This window comes from Malania oleifera, chromosome 4, assembly GCF_029873635.1.
Source record: "Malania oleifera isolate guangnan ecotype guangnan chromosome 4, ASM2987363v1, whole genome shotgun sequence".
Lineage (NCBI taxonomy): Eukaryota > Viridiplantae > Streptophyta > Magnoliopsida > Santalales > Ximeniaceae > Malania > Malania oleifera.
In genome coordinates this window covers 16,178,668-16,197,551 of record NC_080420.1, presented here as the reverse complement: position 1 = coordinate 16,197,551, position 18,884 = coordinate 16,178,668, and the positions used below count along the sequence as shown (strand labels likewise).

At 33.6% G+C, this 18,884-nt stretch overlaps 1 protein-coding gene across 1 annotated transcript; it reads left to right on the top strand.

Moving 5' to 3' along the window:
- The first annotated feature begins 6,535 nt into the window (after positions 1-6,535).
- On the top strand, positions 6,536-8,394 carry LOC131153458 (probable methyltransferase At1g29790). The gene has a single exon (XM_058105776.1). The coding sequence runs from the start codon at positions 6,779-6,781 to the stop codon at positions 8,033-8,035; it is 1,257 nt and encodes a 418-aa protein (XP_057961759.1). The 5' UTR covers positions 6,536-6,778; the 3' UTR covers positions 8,036-8,394.
- The last annotated feature ends 10,490 nt before the right edge of the window (positions 8,395-18,884 follow it).

Sequence of the window (18,884 nt, the reverse complement as noted above, 5' to 3'; positions counted from 1 at the left end):
TCATACATATATATATATATTTTAAGCATCATAACAGTATTTTTCAAACATACATTTCATCTATCATATACAATTATAACATTTACTTTTCTGAAAATAAACTTACTCATAATTAATAATAAATTGCGTGAAAAATTACTGCTTTAGTTTATTCCCTTATCGACTACTGAGAAAGCCCCCTAAAATCCTAGCCTGACCCCCGTAAGATTTCCTACTCAATACCCTGAAACTCAAAACTCTCAGTATTAAACATCAATATTTTCATGCGTACATCAATTCTTATAACTATCACCAAGTCTAATTTGGCTTAAAAAGTCTTACCTCAACCTAGGAATGATTTCCAACTTTATTTTCCCGACAATCCGCTCCGACAAACTCACAAAGAACTTCGCCAGGAGCGTCGTGGTAGCCTCAGATCTTTGATCCGGCGTAAAACTAGCCCAAAATCGAAGAGAGAGAGAGAGAGAGAGAGAGAGAGAGAGAGAGAGAGAGAGAGCCGAAGAGGAGAGAGAGAAGCTTCTTAAAAATGATATTTTCCTCGGATTTTTCATACTTATAAAACAGAGGATTTCGTCGACGAGTCCGACCTTCGTCGACGAGTCCTTCATAAATTTCGTCGACGAGGCCCTGTATTCGTCGACGAAATTCAGGCTTCCATAGAACCCCTCTCGACATTTTCTCGTCGACGAAACCCTGTATTCATTGATGAAATCTTTAAAGCCTTCGTTGACAAAACCCTGTGTTCGTCGACGAAGTTTGGTAGCTTCCTTCTTTATTTTTGTTTCCATTTTCCCTTTTCTTTTATCATTTAAATTCCATTTTTAATTCGGATCATTACAGTTACTGGAAGTCCTTTACGGCCATGAAGGGTAAGAAGAAGTCTGACAACACCAAAATGTATCACAATTTAAAATATGTTATATGTTATCAGAACCTGATTAGATTGGTTTAGGCTTGCACGTGCACAGTATCGTAGTTATGTGTTCATAATCATCATGATATTATGTTATCGTTGTCGTACGGGGCAACGTAAGGATAGATAGTCGATGTGGTTTATTGAAGTGTTGACACCCCTGGTGTACGGACCAGGTCTGACAGACCCATCGTACTTACAGACATTTATTTTGACTTGGCAGTGGTCGGCCACCCATTGTCAGGTCCCGCCTTCGGGCCACACAATCGAGTCATGTGGGGGTAAGACATGACACCAGCCAGCTAACCTACCAGGGTTGTTTTTGTATTATTATTACATGAGATAAATTATGCTTATGGAAATTCAGTATGTTCTACCATGCTATGATTATACATGTTTTTCCTAAAAATGATACAGATAGTTTTACTAAATATGCTTATGTATGCTTTTATGTATAATATGGAAATACTCATGTTATCACACACTGATATTAGTTTATTTTCCTTACCGAGAGGTGTTTCACCCCAAATTATATGAATATTTCAGGAGCCCTAGATAAGAGAGCGGATAAAGTTTCGCAGAGATAGTTATAGTTGATCTACCCTTTCTGAAGGGTAAGTATTTGTTAGGGTCAGACAGATTTTTGGGTGGAGACCCTAGGACTATTTTGGATACTTTTGAGATGTGTATATCTTTATGATGGTTGTAATAAACTCTGGTATTGTGTTAAATGGTACTTTGAGATGTATATGATTTTATGTTTCCTGCTGCTTTGGCTTCCGTATTGTGTTTCTGATATATCCCTGGTACCCACAGGTTCAGGTTGAATATGATATGCTAGGTTTATTATATCGATTTTTGTTATCGTGAAAAAAAAAAAGATGGTAAAATAAGTGGGTCGTCACATGTATAGCTATCTGATGTCATGTATTACCTCCCATGACAGGTTGTGCAGTCTGAAGGCGGGACCTGACAATGGATGACCAACTACTGTCGAGTCAAAAATGTCTATAAGTACGATGGGCCCGCCACACCCTAGTCCGGACTGTCAGGTGGACCTCTATAACTCTACACTGAAAGCCAAATCGACTATTTATCTCCCATCCTCTTTACTAGCAGGGGCAGTTAGCACAAGTCTGAACTGAACTAAACTGTATAGCTACGGTACTGTGCTCTTGAAACTGATCTAAACTATCATCTTGGTTCTAATAACATATAGTACATGATAATATACTGTTTGAACATAAATAAATTGATAGCATTTTCTGAATTTTGTAATAGCATAAATAATTACGGTTTTGCGCCAAATACATTCATAACTGCATCCTTGTGTCGAAAACATGCATAACTATGGCCTTGCGCCGAATAATATAAATAACTGCGGCCTTGCGCCATAACATACATATTGATTTAAATAAATGTATTGTTTATCATATATTCTGAAATCATAGTTTACCATATTATCATGTTATTCCTGAAATAATTGCAAATATGTTTTTCCTATAAAATTGACTTAACATAATACAATTTGCGTCATATAATATTCATACCATACAAATTAAATAAAATCATGAATTCTGTTCTAAAATAATATTTCTTGACATTTCATACTAAAAATACGTATTCCTACATAACAGCAGTGTTTTTCCAAATATATATTTTCACAATATGCTTATATATAATACATGCCTTCTAAACATAAATCTGCTATTAAATAATAATAATTTTATGAAAAATTACTGTTTTAGTTTACTCCCTTACCTAACTACTGAAAAGCGCCTACAATGTCTAGCCTTACACCCGTAAGGTTTCTCGTTCAACATCCTGAAAATAATATCTTCTTGAATAAAATTTTAGTATTTTTTCGAGTACTTCATTTTCTATAACTGTAGGAAAGACAAATACTAAATAAAAAACCTTACCCTAAATTTGGAATGAAATTCAAGTTAACCCCACCAGCGATCCACTCCAGTAGACTTGAAGAGAACTTCCTTGAGAGTGTCGTGGTGGCCTTGGATCATTGAACCAGTAAGAATCCAATCCAGAATCTTAGAGAGAAGAGGGAAGGACAGGAGAGAGAGAGAGAGAGAGAGAGGGTTTCTTTGCGTGATTTCTGCAGAAAAAAATCAAATTTAGGCTATTTATACACCTGCACTTGTCGACTTCGTCGACGAGACCACGAAAGAAGTTCGACGACAAATGCTTATTCCTTGTCGACGAAATTTAGAGTTAAAAATAGTCTCTCGGTATCTTTTCGTCAACGAGACACGTGTTCTCGTCGACGATCCCAATAAGCCACTGCAATAGCTGACTATCATTGTTGAATTCACACACAACCACCATCTTTGAAATGCAACAGCTCACTAGATTTGAATTTTGTGCTAGCCAATTGCCTATATAAGGGAGTGGGGTTCAGTTGTGATGATCCATCCCAGAACCAGAAAAATTGAGTGATTTGTATATCTAATTATGTATATTATCCTATGAGTATTATTGGGTGTATTTGGCTTTTGGGTTCGAAAGTGTGAGCTGTCATTATTTTGTATTCTACTATTTTATTTAGTGGATATTTCTGATCCGTTCGTCCGTGGAATAGGCACACTGCCGAACCATGTAAATCTTCTGTGTGTTGCATGTGCTATTTTATTTATATATTTTACCATTAATTTCTCGTGATCATATTTAATTTCAAATTTCGATCCTGCTAGAAATATTATTTATTTCTGGGCCAATTTCCATAACATGGAATATTCCGGTAAACAAAAATCTATAAATCATAGAGTAGGCAATCACCTGGAGCCACCCCTCTGTTATTGTCATTGCATGTTTTAATGTGTTGCTCCATGTGAAGTTTCCTTCTACTTTTTCTGTTATAATTTTAACTTAAATTTACTTGTATAGCTTTAACTAATTTTGTTTATGATCTCTATGAAGTTGATGTTTTGTCAACTAAAACTCTCAGTCAAAGCTCCTCTGAAATTTTGCTTGAGCACATTATTCCACTCATTTTTCTCCCTTATGTTTCTGTTCCATTTTCTCCCTTTTGTTTCTGTTTTTTCCCCCCTCAAGTATACCTTTTGTCTCTGCCGTCACTAAGAGCTAGCCTTTGACCATAACGGTAAGCTTTGGCTGCTAATTATGCTTTAAGCAAGGCTTTGGACTTTCAGGATGAGCATTTTATTGTGAAAGGAGATGCCAAGATCATTATTGAAGACATCTCCTAGTTGGGTAGCATACCAAACTGGAGACAGACATGTATTATCAAGAGTATCAGAAGCCAACTCTCTATGGGGTCTGGACAATTCCAATTTGTTCACAGAGAAGCAAACAACCTTGCTCGTGTAGCAGCTAGAAAAATTTCTCACGGTGCTCCTTTAATGAGTCATCCTTTCCCATCAGTATTCAGAAGGCTTGGCTCGAGGACACGAGCAGCATTCCTTCCCCTGTGTTTCCCCTTGCAGCAGGTTCTTTTGCTTCCTCTTCTTCTGGGCGACTCTTGGCGTTTCGTCTGGGGGTTTTGGGTTTTGGCTGTGGCGTTTATTTGTCTGTTGCTTTGTTTGGTATCTTGCTTAGCAAAAAATTGTTTGGTATCTTGCTTAGCAAAAAAAAAAAATTTTGAATCTTCCTTGCCTCATCTTTTCTATATTTTTTTCTCCCCTTATCTGCAAATAAGTCAAGCTGCGCTCAACTTGATAATAGCTCGTTCATTAAAATAAATGAGCCACACTTAAATTTTGAGCTTGAGAGCTAAACCAGTCAAACTTGAGATAGACAATACTTAGCTTGCTAACCTTGCAATGCTCGTTTAACTAGACCGCAACTTAAATTGTCTAAAAAATTCAAATAATAGAATTATTTAATAGGTTTAGGAGTTAACTAATTTTCATTAACTTTTTAATATGTAGGATAAAAATAGAGTTATCTATTTGCTTATTAGGAGGTTTATTAATTTATATATTTGATTTAGAGTTTATTGTATACTTGCATTATTTGACCCATATTTATTTTCTGCTAAGCTGGGAATGCTAATCTATTAATTGCATGTGAATGTAATCAGGGGCAATTCTATGTAAGTGGAAGAAGGGCAAACTCACTGATAATGCACTTGAAAGGATTGTGTAAAGCCTTCTCAATGTGTTTACTTGGAGACATGTTAATTATCTTGCTTATTATCTTACGAAATTAGTTATTAAGGCTCCTTGGATCCATGTCTATCTCTTTTAATTAATGAACTACTTTACTTTTCAAAAAAAAAAAAAATTATATACCCAATATATATATATATATATATATATATATATATTGTATTATGATTTATATTGGTTTTAAACCATAGTCACTCAATGTGTAGAAGTGGACTTCTTTGATTTTTAATTTTATGGAATATTAAATATTTAAAAATAATTTAGAATAAATTATATTTAAATAGTATTTGGAAGAATAGATTTCAAATTTTGTATTTAAATTTGTATTGATTTGAATAAAACTTATCATGATAAAAGTTCCTTAATGCAGGATTAGTGTTTTTAAAAGTCATTAATTTGAGAGAGAGAGAGAGAGAGAGAGAGAGAGAGAGAGAGAGAGAGAGAGTTGTGTTGCAGAGAGGAGGAAATTTGCCTTATAACAATGCATGCTCTGAATGGAGGGAAAAATAAATGCAAGAACAAGATTCATGTCCTTGCACTATTAATTATTTTCAGAAGAAGAAATCAATATAGTAAAAATGATGCAAAGAAGATGAAAAGAGATATCAATATTTTATTTATTACTATATTACATGAGTAATTAACATAGGAGTGTTACCAAAGCTATATATATATATATATATATATATATATATATTTATTATTATATTTATGATGATTGCATTTATCATTAGATTATAACTTAATGATTCTTGATTTTTCTTTTAAATTTTTTACTCGTTTTCTTCATTTGTTACTATTAAATTATTTGATCGATTTTTTCCCGAAAAGATCTTTTGGTCGTGTTGATCCTTGTGTTTAAAATTTTTTATATTTTATGTTTTGCAATCATAATTTTAAAGTTTTTATTTTTTATGAAAAATTCGGATTTAAACAAATAAAAACACTAAAATTCATATTACAAAAAAATTAAAAATACATGTGACACAATCTTAGCCAATTCCTTATTTCATGGCTTCTCCTTATGACAAACAGTTTCCACCTTTAGAACCAAGTTCATACACAAACTCTAACCTTCATACCAGGCCTTCAATTTTTTTTTATAATTTCTTGTCTATAACATCGAAGATCCACGCGGCTAATGACTTTATTATTTACCAATAAATATTAAATGCATGCCCATAAATAAAGGCACGCTGCCAAGTTGTCATAGAGTTGGAGCGAAAAACGTGATCGTTTCATCTTCACGGTGGCCTAAACTTCGTTGTTTCATAGTTACGGCCTTCCCTTGTATGTACACGTTAGCTGGCAGGACTGCACGTGTAGGGACCGGATCGCCTCGATTATCGTTCCTCCATACACGGTAGCATGGCCCACCAGCCATGGGTCCATCTCTCCTAGATGATTACAAGTGTGCGGTCCAAATCCCTTCTCTCGCCTTCTCCCGACCATTCCAACCATAGCAGCCGACATGAACATCAACACAATTGACGCTTATGATAAGCAAATTTGTTATATTTAACAAAACTTTTACATTTTTACGTTTTTAATTTCTTCTTTTCCGCTTGTTTTTTAAAAAAAAAAAAAAATTTATTTTCCACCAGTCTCTTTTCTTGTATCTACAGTTCTTATACTCCACAAATCAAATCTAACACTCACAGAACCCTCGCCCCCATTTCCCAGAGTGACAGTCAGCTGTTGAAGCAGAAGCAGAACTTAAATGGGCTCAGTTTCTTTGAAGATAGGAGATGGAACCGCCAGATTCAGAAGAGCTTCTCTGTGTTCTTCGGCCGTCAACGTGCTTATGCTCTTTTCTGTCATCACCACCAATCTCTTTGCTCTGTACGCTTTCACCTCCTTCCCCAGAGATCACGGCCGCACCAATCCACTTCACCACACTCACAAGAACATCTCTCTCATCTCCGAGCAGGTATCCTTGATCCTAAGAGAGATCGATGCTTCCCAGAGAAAACTTGCCCAGATGGAGAAAGAGCTTCTCGGCTACGAGAGCTTCGATCTTTCGAGACCCAACATCGCGAACGAGCTCAAGCTTTTCCTCCAGCCCCACCAGCTCCCTTTGGGCAAAGATTCAAGAAGTGGGATCACCGAAATGGAGGCGTCCGTGGGCCATTCCTGTGAGAAATCCGTGGATTTGCTGTCGCAGTACATGAAGTACAAGGTCTCTGGGCCTTGCCCTGACGATTGGAGTCTTGCCCAGAAGCTGATTCTGCGAGGATGCGAGCCTTTGCCGAGAAGGAGATGCTTCGCCAAGACTGTTCCTAAGGTGGGTTTAGACCCTTTTCCCATTTCACTTTGGAAACCTGTTCCTGACAAGATTGTTACTTGGAGTGGCCTTGGCTGCAAGAAATTTGAATGTTTGAGTGGTAAAAAATTGAGCAGAGACTGTGTTGGGTGTTTCGATTTGGGCAATGGGTATGAGAATCAGAGGTTTGTTACGGCCAGAAGCAAGAATGATTTTGTCATAGATGATGTTTTGGCCATGGGGAGTGGAGGAATGAGAATAGGGTTTGACATTGGAGGTGGGTCTGGGAGCTTTGCTGCTAGAATGGCAGAAAGGAATGTGACTGTAATCACAGCCACTCTGAACATCGATGCCCCCCACAACGAATTCATAGCAGCAAGAGGGCTTTTTCCTCTCTTTCTAAGTTTAGATCATAGATTTCCATTCTATGACAATGTGTTCGATTTGGTCCACGCAGCAAGTGGGTTGGATGTTGGGGGTCGCCCAGAGAAATTGGAGTTTTTGATGTTTGATGTTGATAGGATTTTGAGGGCTGGAGGCTTGTTTTGGTTGGACAATTTTTACTGTGCCAGTGATGAGAAGAAAAGGGCTTTAACCCGATTGATTGAGCGGTTTGGCTATAAGAAGCTGAAATGGGTCGTGGGGGAGAAGGTAGATGCAGGGAAATCCGAAGTTTATCTGTCAGCTGTTCTACAGAAACCAGTAAGAGTGTGATTGGGAACTGCTGGAGGTAAGAGCATACTGCATACTGTTACCTCTTCCAAATTTGTCCACACAGAATGTGTGACTGCATTCCATTTTGACACCTTCAGAAATTGCTTCTCAAAGTGGAATCGGTGAAATGCGTTGTTCCCACACCTGCAATCTGGTAGTGGAGGGTGAAATCTTCTATATCTCTTATGTATTTTAGGTGGTGTTGTATCTCTTTAGTCTGTAATTTAGGATAAATTGTTTTCATTAGTTGAATCATGAATAAACTGTTAGAAAATGAGAAGCAAATTTTTGTTGTATTCTGAAATCATGGGAGTACCTGGTTTTAAATTTTCACATCAATGGTACATTCTCTATATGAATCCCTTTGTGTTTGTGAGCTGTTTCCTGGTTTGTGTACTGGGTTTTCGGTTTTTCCAAATTATTGTAGTCTTTATTGTGCTGCCAGGTGGGTCTAATTAGTATTTACTGGGCTTGTCATTGCCACAACTAGGCTAATATTTGAGAAGAATGACACTAATATAATCTAATGATTATGTCTCTAACCCTTCGCTCCATGGACTAAGCGTTAGGATAAAAATCTCTCATTAAAAGATTACGCCACATTATTTTAGGTCAGGTCATCATTTGGATCAAAGACAACTAGGCTCTACAAACCCAACATTTCTCTCAGAAGCTCTTTTTTTTTTTTTTCTCTCAGAAGCTCTGCAGAATAACTTCCCAATAATCTCAGATGTGGGATTGCCAATTCTATTTCACCGCAATTGGGATTATTAATTTCGAACTTTGAATTTGAATTTAGGTTGATTTGGGCAAAATTCAATAGAGATTTGTATTACATTTTGTTAAGTCGATACGAATCTGATTCAAAGCCTCTCCCGAATTAGAACTTTTAGCTGTTCAAAATTCTATTCTAAGCCTTCCATTTTTCCCTGTTCATACAGCATCCTTTCTCACATGCTGTTGTATAGAAAGCTCAACCCAATTGTACTGCCCTTCAGCTGATCATTGTGTTAAACAAACTAAGACTATGTCCATGAGATTCATTCATTTATCTTCAAATCCATCTCTTTGTTCAACCAATCTTATTGAGTGAGATTTTGAAATTGCAAATCTCACTTTCGTGGTCTGCCTAAAAGATCTTAGTTTTGAGACGAGTAAACAGAAGACACCTTTATTGAGTGAGAATACAATGGATTGGATCTGATGCTGAAGGAGGGGGAGAACTGCCTATTGCAAAGTTGGAACTATGATTATAGTCAGTCTTACAGTGAAAGTTGAAACAGGTAGAAGCATCCGTTGCCACCAACGTTATCCATTGCATTCAGCTGCTATGCTTTGTTTTGCTCTTTAGGCTACTTTTACTAAGTGGGGGCATCTACCTAGTTTTGCTTTTGGTTTCTCTTCTGTGACCATGACAGTGATAGAATGACGCCAGTTCTAATATGTGTTCAACTTGGAAAAGATTAAGGAAAAAAGAATATCCAAGATAATCGACATTTCGTGTTTCTTAATAAAAAATAATTAAAAAATATTTAGTAAATCAAACAAAAAATTAATTTTACACATTATTAGTCTTTATTTTAAAAAATTTAATCATATTTGAATGAACTTCTAGGAAGTATAATAGAAATTTATTTCCTTGGTATTTTTTTTTTCTTTTATTTGTGCTGATCGATTAACAATCAGTGTAGAGTGCAAGCTAGCTTGGGTCATTAATTACTGTCTAACTATTCATTTCATGAATAACAGATTTTTTTTATTTTAGTTTATTTTATTATTTTTATTTTTGTTAGGCCTGTTTAGTTGTTTCTTATTTAACTTTGGTTGGATTTATAATCCTATTTTGGTTGGTTGTTAGTGTTATTTTTGGGAGACCTTTAATGTTTTTTTCATTTGTAATCTCCCAATGATTATCATGTAATCACAGTATTCTTTTCTCAAAAATGAGGGTATATCAATAAATAATTGGAGGTATCGCCGTCTTTAGTTAAAAAAAAAAGAAGAAGAAAGTGTATGGAAAGCATATGCATTGAAAACTCATTTTCATGTGGAGCATATATATATATATATATGTATGGACACCACCACCCACCCATTATTGCTACTTGCTTGCATAGACATGCACGAGGTGCTTTTAATTTATTAACGCAACTTGACACCCTTTTTGATTTGCCATATATCAATTTTTCATTTTTAAAATTTTTTTAATGAAATTTAAAAATTTTTAAATTTGAAAAAAATTCGTATTAAAAAGATAGAAGATAAAGAGTTTGTTTGAATATAAAAATATGTTAACTTTGGTGCAATCCCAAAAGGGGGGTGAATTGGAGATTTAAAAAATTTCCTCCTAAGTTAAATTTTTAGGAGCAGTCCAAGTATATATGAAATTGTAGGTACGATATATTAAAAAATTTTCAGTACATGCACCACAATTTCAGTATTTCTCAACCAGACACAACTTAGTGTCAATCAGATATGCAGTATATTCAACTGAGAAATTAAATCAAGTACAATGCATAATATAATATAGGAAATGTAAAAGTGACACCAAATATGATATCAGGATTCGATCAATTTTGCCTACGTCCTCATCTTGACATACCTGCACAAGGATTACACTATAAGCTCACTTAACGGGTGGAGCGACACCTAAACAATTAGGTCAATTAGCACAGGCCTGACCTCAACTTTTACATACAATCTTTATCAAGCTAGATTACCGCCCCCTCAGGCCATGCCTGAATACAACAGTATTTTCACAATACAAACAGGGTACAGTGATTATGCTTCTTAATTAAGCAAATATGTGCCACATGTAATCAATCAACCACACATCGACAGTATAGGAAATTGTAAACTCTATGATGTGATTTTTGTGCAAGCAATACTCAACAAGATATAATCACAAATATATTCAAGAGTGTATAAACAAACTATTTCTTTGAAACAACATATTCAAATCTCAATAATAAATCACGGTTTCAAAGATGCTGCAACAATATTCAAATCAACTCAAAAAAATATTTTTTTTCAATGAAATAAGCTCTAGAGTTGTTTGAAAGATAGTATAGCTTGTAAAAAATATTTACACACAAAAATTATAATTATAAGAATCTTGCAATGACAATGCAAAGATCCTCAAGCTACTGAGTTTATCCCAACACAAGATTTATTAAACTTGAATATGTAGGATAAATTTTGCTTAACTCCCCAAAATAAATCAATCAATCAAACAAGAGTGATGAGAGTATCAAGCAATCTATACTAAGCAATAGCACAAACAAAAACTCTCACAAAGTTAAGATTGATCAAAGGAATGAAGGTATGAGAGTATTTGGAAGTATTATAGGAAAAATAGGATTTTGAGTTTGAGAGAATTTTGTACTAATAATTTTCTTAATTTCTTACTAATCCACACAAATGAGGTGTTATATATAGAAGTTAGGCAAATTATGACCGTTTAGGACATGTGGGGTATTTTTAGAATTATTTAAAAACAATCTAGAAATTTTAACTCTGTTTAAGCATTTTAACCTAGGTAAAAAAATAAGCAACTTGAGAGTTTTCGGGTGGCTGAACCTCAGTTCAGTCGCCCGAATAAACTTAGTTAAAAAAACAACTTTTAAATGTTCGGGTGCCCAAATCTGGGCTCGGTTGGCTTATCAAAGATGAAAATCATTCTGTTTGCATTTCGATCGACCGGACTATACTTCGGTTGACCTAACTCAAGTGTTTGGTCACCCAAGGGTAAAATGAACGTGAGGTTCGGTTGACTGAGTTAGTGAGAATGGTCACCTCAGTGGTTCGGTCCCCCGTGGACAGTGTGGTCAAATATGTTCGGCCACCTGAATCCAAGTCAACATGTTGACTTGTCCATGGTTCGGGCACCCGATGTGTTTTGAACATAAACGGTTCAGTCGCCCGACCTCTCTCAGTTTTCCTTATTAAGTCCATTTACACTTCAATTTGTTTCCCTGATATTATAAGTGATTATAAGGACTATTTTGTGCACTTGTATAGGGACCTAAGGTCTCTCTAAGGTCTATGACTATGAGCTTACAATTAGCCTATATGCACAATATGCAGATATTATTACAAATATTTTTCTTTAATTACTATTACAAACCAATTAAAAATGAATACAAATACAATAGAAAAATAAGTCTTCATTTTTTCGATTCTTCAGACGTCATAAATGAAGTTTGATCTTAATAGTCCATATAACTTGCTTAAGTTCCTACCAACAGTACATGCTAAGGATAAACCTGTTCAAAAAGTTCAGTGCACAGGTGAAAAATATTAGTTTTGTCATAATAAAAACGGGATCAGACTCATAGAGTCAACAAAATGGTTTATTTTCTATTTTTAGATTTTAAAATAATTAAGAAAAGTTATTTTTTGTTTTTCTAAAAATATATATAAGGTAATATTTGGGATTATGGATTTTGGGGCTTGAATTTCAATATGATTTTGGGAGAAATTTGAAAAATAATAAAAAGATATTAATTCAACATCAACATACGCAAAGTAAAAGTTAGAAATCTTGAATAATAATTAAAAAAAATTAAATTTTTCTATATAAATTTATAAAATAAAAAAATAAGGTGATATTTTTATAATTATTTAGAATTTTTAAATAAAAATTAAAACTATTTTCACAAACAAATGTTGTCAAAATTATTTCATACAAATATTGTAAAATGAAAAATTATAGTGACAAATGAAAATTATTTTCCAAATTAACAAGCCCTAAGGTCCTGTTTGGATCTAGAAAATATCAAGGAAAAGAAAAGGCAAAGAAAATCAAAATGTGTGATTCTTGTTTGGTATTAAGGGAAAAATAAATGAAAATGATAGTATTTGTTAATGTTATTTATATGAATTGTGAAAGTTTTTACAAAATATATTAATTAATTAAATCCTTGGCACATAATATTACCAAAATCTGTATTTTTAATTTTATAATAAAAATTGAAAAATTAAGCAATTAAAAAAAATATGAACAATATAAACATTTTTCTAAATTTAAATTAGAAAAATTATACTACAAAAGAATAAAATGCATATACAAATTATTAACATTTTTCATAATTTCAATTAAAAATTATATAGATATTTAAATACAATCATTGCTATATAACAAAGAATAATTCTTTTATTTTTTTTTTCTATCCAAACGTGCTAAACTATTTTTCCTAAGAGTTTCCTTTCCTTATCAATATCTAAGATCCAAGTACAACCTAAGCCTTTTTCATATTTTCTTTTCATTCCTTTTTCTTTCCCTAAGAAATGGGACCTAAAGTTAAAATGCAATTATTTGAAAATTCTTTTAATCTAAAATATTTATCCAACCGTTACCTAAAACCATTATAATGAAAAAAGGACAAGACTTGGATTGGGTACAACTCCTTACACTAATTTGGATAAAAAATTTTACATTCTTTTTGTCTTGTTCGACAACAAATCCTATGTGCTGAAAATGAATCAAATAAAATATCAAAGAAACATAAAAGGCAATAAATCAAAAAGAAAAAAGAGTATTTTCACTGATCACCAGTGCCACCAATAAACTTCAATATTTTCATAAATTTAGGTAAAAATTGTAGGCTTTTGAGGCCGAATAGTGCGTCTGGATCTTCTTAATGGAATATCGTCAACTTGCTGGCTTTCTAAGCTAAAACTCCCTGCAACCATGGGATCATGATCATTTCCGTTGCCCTGAGCTTCCAATTTCACCTGCACAATATGCTCATCCTTGTCTCAGCTTTCTGGCTCCTGTTTCTGTTCATCAAACTCTTGAGTACACTTCACCATAACCTTCTCATCAAAGACTATATCTCTACTGATAACCACCTTATTTGCCACTGGGTCCCATAGCTTGTACCCTTTCACACCCTCTAGATATCCCAAGAAGATGCAATGAAGAGACTTCGGGTCAAGCTTAGACCTATCCTCACTAGACACGTGGACATACACTGGACACCCGAATATCTTCAATTTGGAGTAGTCTACTGCATTTCCCATCCAAACATCTTCCGCTACTTTATCTTCTAGTGATGTCCTTGGTGATCGATTAACAAGAAAACAAGTCATACTAACTGTCTCGGCCCAGAAATTCTTCAATACTCCTACATTCAATTTGAGACATCGAGCTCTATCAGCAAGAGTTCGGTTCATCCATTCTGCCACACCATTTTGCTGAGGTATTCGGCGAACTGTAAAATGTATTTTGATGCCCCACTCCGCACAAAACTCCATAAACCGAGAATCAGCGTACTCGGTCCCATTATCCGGCCTTAAGTATTTGATTCTCCTCCCTGTCAAGTTTTCCACTTCTGCCTTCTAAATCTTAAACTTGGCACACGTACTAGATTTGAGACGCATGAAGTAAACCCCAACCTTCCATGAGTAATCATCAATGAAACTCACATAGTACACATGTCCATCCTTCAATGCAACTCTTACTGGGCCCCAAACATCTGAATGTACATAGTCAAGAATTCCTTTTGTCTTGTGAATAACTAAATTGAATTTTGTCCTGTTATATTTTCCAAGAACACAAAATTTGTAGAATTCCAACTGACATGATTTTAAACCTTTCAACAATTTTCTCTTGTGTAGTTCTTTCATGCCATGTTCTCCCATATGTCCAGGGCACATATGCCACAAGACGGTCTCATTTGATTTAGCATCCACAGTTGCAACTCCACCTATAATGGTAGTTCCCAGCAATGTGTAAATATTCCCATCCAGTATCTACCCTTTCATCACAGTCAGATTACCTTTCCATACTGTCAAGACTCCATCTTTGGACTTGTAATTATAGTCATTACTATCCAAAGTGTCAAGAGATACTAAACTCTTTCTCAACTCAAGTATATGTTTTACATTATACAATGTTCTTACAGCACCATCAAACATTTTTATCTTTACATTTCCTATGCCAACGATCTTGCAAAAAACATCATTACCCATAAGAACTATTACAGAATTTACTAACTTGTAAGTGCTGAACCACTCCTTGTTTGGAGTCATATGATAAGAACATGCTGAGTCAAGTATCTAAGAGTTCGTTAGATTATCCGACTCCGCTGAAACTGATAGAACATCACTATCCGCTGAATCCTCTTCTTGAACAACATTCACAGATTTAGAAGTCCCCTCATGCCTACTAGCATTTCCATTCTTCCAATCCAGACACTCTGGTTTCACATGCCCCTTTTTTACCGCATTTCGTGCGTCATTGGCTCGAATGATGATCCTGAATATTCGTTAAAATCCACAGTAGGCATACCACCAACCTCCGCACTCATATTGATATGACGAGTTTGTTGGGTGTCTTCCTCCACTTCATCCAAATGCTCGACAGACGCCTCTGGCTGCCTAGCCACGATTACACCCATTTAAGGAATGGTTTCAACATATAATTGCATAGTTAAATATGTTAAAACTATGCAGTATGCATTCTACACAATGCAAAAACCATAATAATCAGATATGGGAATAGCCTCGTAGAGGACTGTATTATTGAACCCTTGCAAAGGGTATCTTGTGGTCACCCGCAATGCATATTGATATGGATCAATATGCAAATATTTGTATATTTTTGTATACAATTTATTTAGTTTACACCTATGGCCAATTCGAAATGGTCGAACTGGCGGAGTACTATAACTAACACCATCTACTCAGGTTATAATGTCCCCCTATGTACAACAATACTATCACCGGAGCACTGCTTGAACTTCCTACCATTTAGATCAGTGCTCGGGAAATAAAAAAGACTTACACAAAACAAAATTGTATGTATAAGTGATATGTGTTACTTATAGTAATCAAGAATTATTTTCACTAAGTATACAAGACAGTATAAGCATCCTTTTAATGCAACTACACTAGTTATCTATTATTCAGATTTTATCATCTGACTAGTACAATCTTCCCTATACGTTCATGAGCATGCAATCTTCCCTATATGTTTCACTCATCCTTTCAAAAACATTTTTGCATGCATTTAATTGTTTTCATCTCAGTACATGGTTACTTTTATAGGAAAAATTCTATAAAAATTTTGACAGCATGCCGTCTGTAATTTGAACATTTTTTCATTTTTACCATATCCCTAAAATGTTTGCAAGCAATGTAATAATTCAATCTGAGCATGTGTGAACCTATAATATCTACCAACATGCAATTCACATCATTGCATCAGTCATGCAGGAGACATTCATATCAAATTGTCACCCGACTTACAAACCAAATTGAAAAAATATAATCAGAATATAATTATAAAAATATACAAATGACTATGCAATGGTTTCACCAGTGATGGCTATAGCTTTGTTAAACTAGAGGTTAGACTTCCAACGCTAAGTTATGGGTATCCGCTATGATATTGAAATCGATAATAAGTGTGAAAATATGCAAATGATTATGCAATGATTTTGCCAGTGACAGCCATCACTTCGTTAAACTAGAGGTTAGGCTTCCAACACTAAGTTACGGGTATCCGCTATGATATTGAAACCGATAATGAGTAAGAAAATATGCAAATGATTATGTAATAATTTCACTAGTGACGGCCATAGCTTCATTAAACCAGAGGTTAGGCTTCAAATGCCAGGTTATGGGTATCCGCTATGATATTAAAACCGATAATGAGTATGAAAATATGCAAATAAAATTTATGCAATGGTTTTGCCAATGACAACCATAACTTCGTTAAACTAGAGGTTAGACTTCTAACGCCAGGTTACGGGTATCCGCTATGATATTGAAACCGATAATGAGTATGAAAATATGCAAATGATTATGCAATGGTTTCGCCAGTGACGACCATTGCTTTGTTAAACCAGAGGTTAGACTTCCAACGTTAGGTTACGGGTATCCGTTATGATATTGAAACCGATTATGAGTATGAATTATGCAGCATACTAAATTTTTTCTATTAAAAAACCCTCCCACTGTTGGTTAATGTATATTTAAATATTTTCTATTAAAAAATAATATAAGATTATTATTTTTAATTAATAATAATCTTGTTATTAAAGTATATTTACAGCATATTACTATAATAATTAATATGTCATAATACATAGCAAAATAATATATAGCCATTTTAAAATAAATTTTGAATAAAAATAATAATATTTTTATAATTAGAAACTTAAAAGCTAATTATTTTAATTTTTAATGCAAATTTAATTATTTTCTATTAATTAAAATAACATAATATTATTTATTAATTAACAATAATCTTATTATTAATATATATTTATAACATTTTATTATCACATTAATTTATGTTAAAAATAGTATCTATAACTAAATTAATTTTTTGATTTATTTAATGTTAATTTAATTTATAGATGGTTTTTTTATTCGTTCCATAATTTAATTATATTTTATTAATAATTAATAGGTTAATAAATAATATAAGATTATTATATTTAATTAACAATAATCTTGTTATTAATGTATATTTATAGCATAACTCATTGCTTTATAAATTCTAATAACTCATTGCTTGCTCTCATATGGGAAGAATGGCATTGCATTCTTAGTTTCGTTTTGGGGATTGGGAAAGATGTAGACAAATTATTAGGCTAGTATAATAATTAAAACTAGTAACTAAATCTTCAACAAAAGGGAATGGACTTTATAAATGCTAGTTACGAAAACTACGTATAATAAAATTTAATTAACTAATATAGAGGAACAAATTTATAAAAATTAAAACAAAAAACCTAACACTACATGCATTTATAGTTTCAAAATTGTTTACATTTAATCACCTTGTGCGCACAAAGCAGTAAGTTGTAACATTATTTATTAGGAAATCTAAAATTAAATTATCCAAAATTGTATTCAAATAAAAACATCTCATTGGATGCGAATTCTCGAGCACATTAAGAATCAACAAAAAAAAAAAAAAAATTGCAATAAAATTTGACTCACAACCTTATCCCTTTAGCTCAAGTCACTGCACGATCCCAAACTTTCATTATGTTCATAAGAAAGTTTCTGGAATTCTCATATTTGCTGTTATGATTATTATTAAGTGTTATTGCTAAATATATTATAATTAAAATTTTTATAAATGCATTTCAAATTACAAGGATAAAAGTAATCTAATTATTATTTCAATTTAAAAGCATTTTCTAAGTTTAGCATTCTTGAACCTTATTCACATTACATTAGAATATTCATGTTATATTGAATATGATGAATTTTTATTTCCATCAATCTTGAGAATCATGCCAAACAAAAAAAATATTTTCGTGAGATAGCAATTTTATTTTTCAAATATAATATTCTTAGCATGCCAAACATATTGCATTTTATTTTTCAAGTATAATTTTATTTTCTATGAACACATTCAAAATAAACTAAGCCAAATCCCACATAAATACAACATATGAATTTCAGCATACATAGACATACATACAACATACTAAAAAGTAAATTTCACATAATACATAACGAAATTAATCAAGAAAAACCCTAACCTTAAATTTCGGTGTTTCTAAACGAAGTCTCCAAACAACGAATTTAAAGAGCCACCTAATAACTTATAAGACATACTAAATCTTTTATCAATCCAACTAACAAAATCTTGAATCAAAAATATGAATTTTAATTTTATAAACAGAGAGCAAATAGTGGAAATCTTACCCCATCTCCTCTGTTTATATAGGTACTCCTCAAGCAGCTTCCGAAAGAGCAACGGTCACCTGCAATCCAGTCTCTGCCCTCTGTCTTAGCAATGGTCACTTGCACCTGCACCTGCTCCTCTCCGTCTCTTTGCAACGTCAGACTGCTCTTTGTTCGCACACAAGAGGAAGAAGAA

Bases quoted from the DNA above. Each gene is read 5' to 3' on its own strand.
- LOC131153458 (XM_058105776.1), top strand. From the start codon at position 6,779: ATGGGCTCAGTTTCTTTGAAGATAGGAGATGGAACCGCCAGATTCAGA.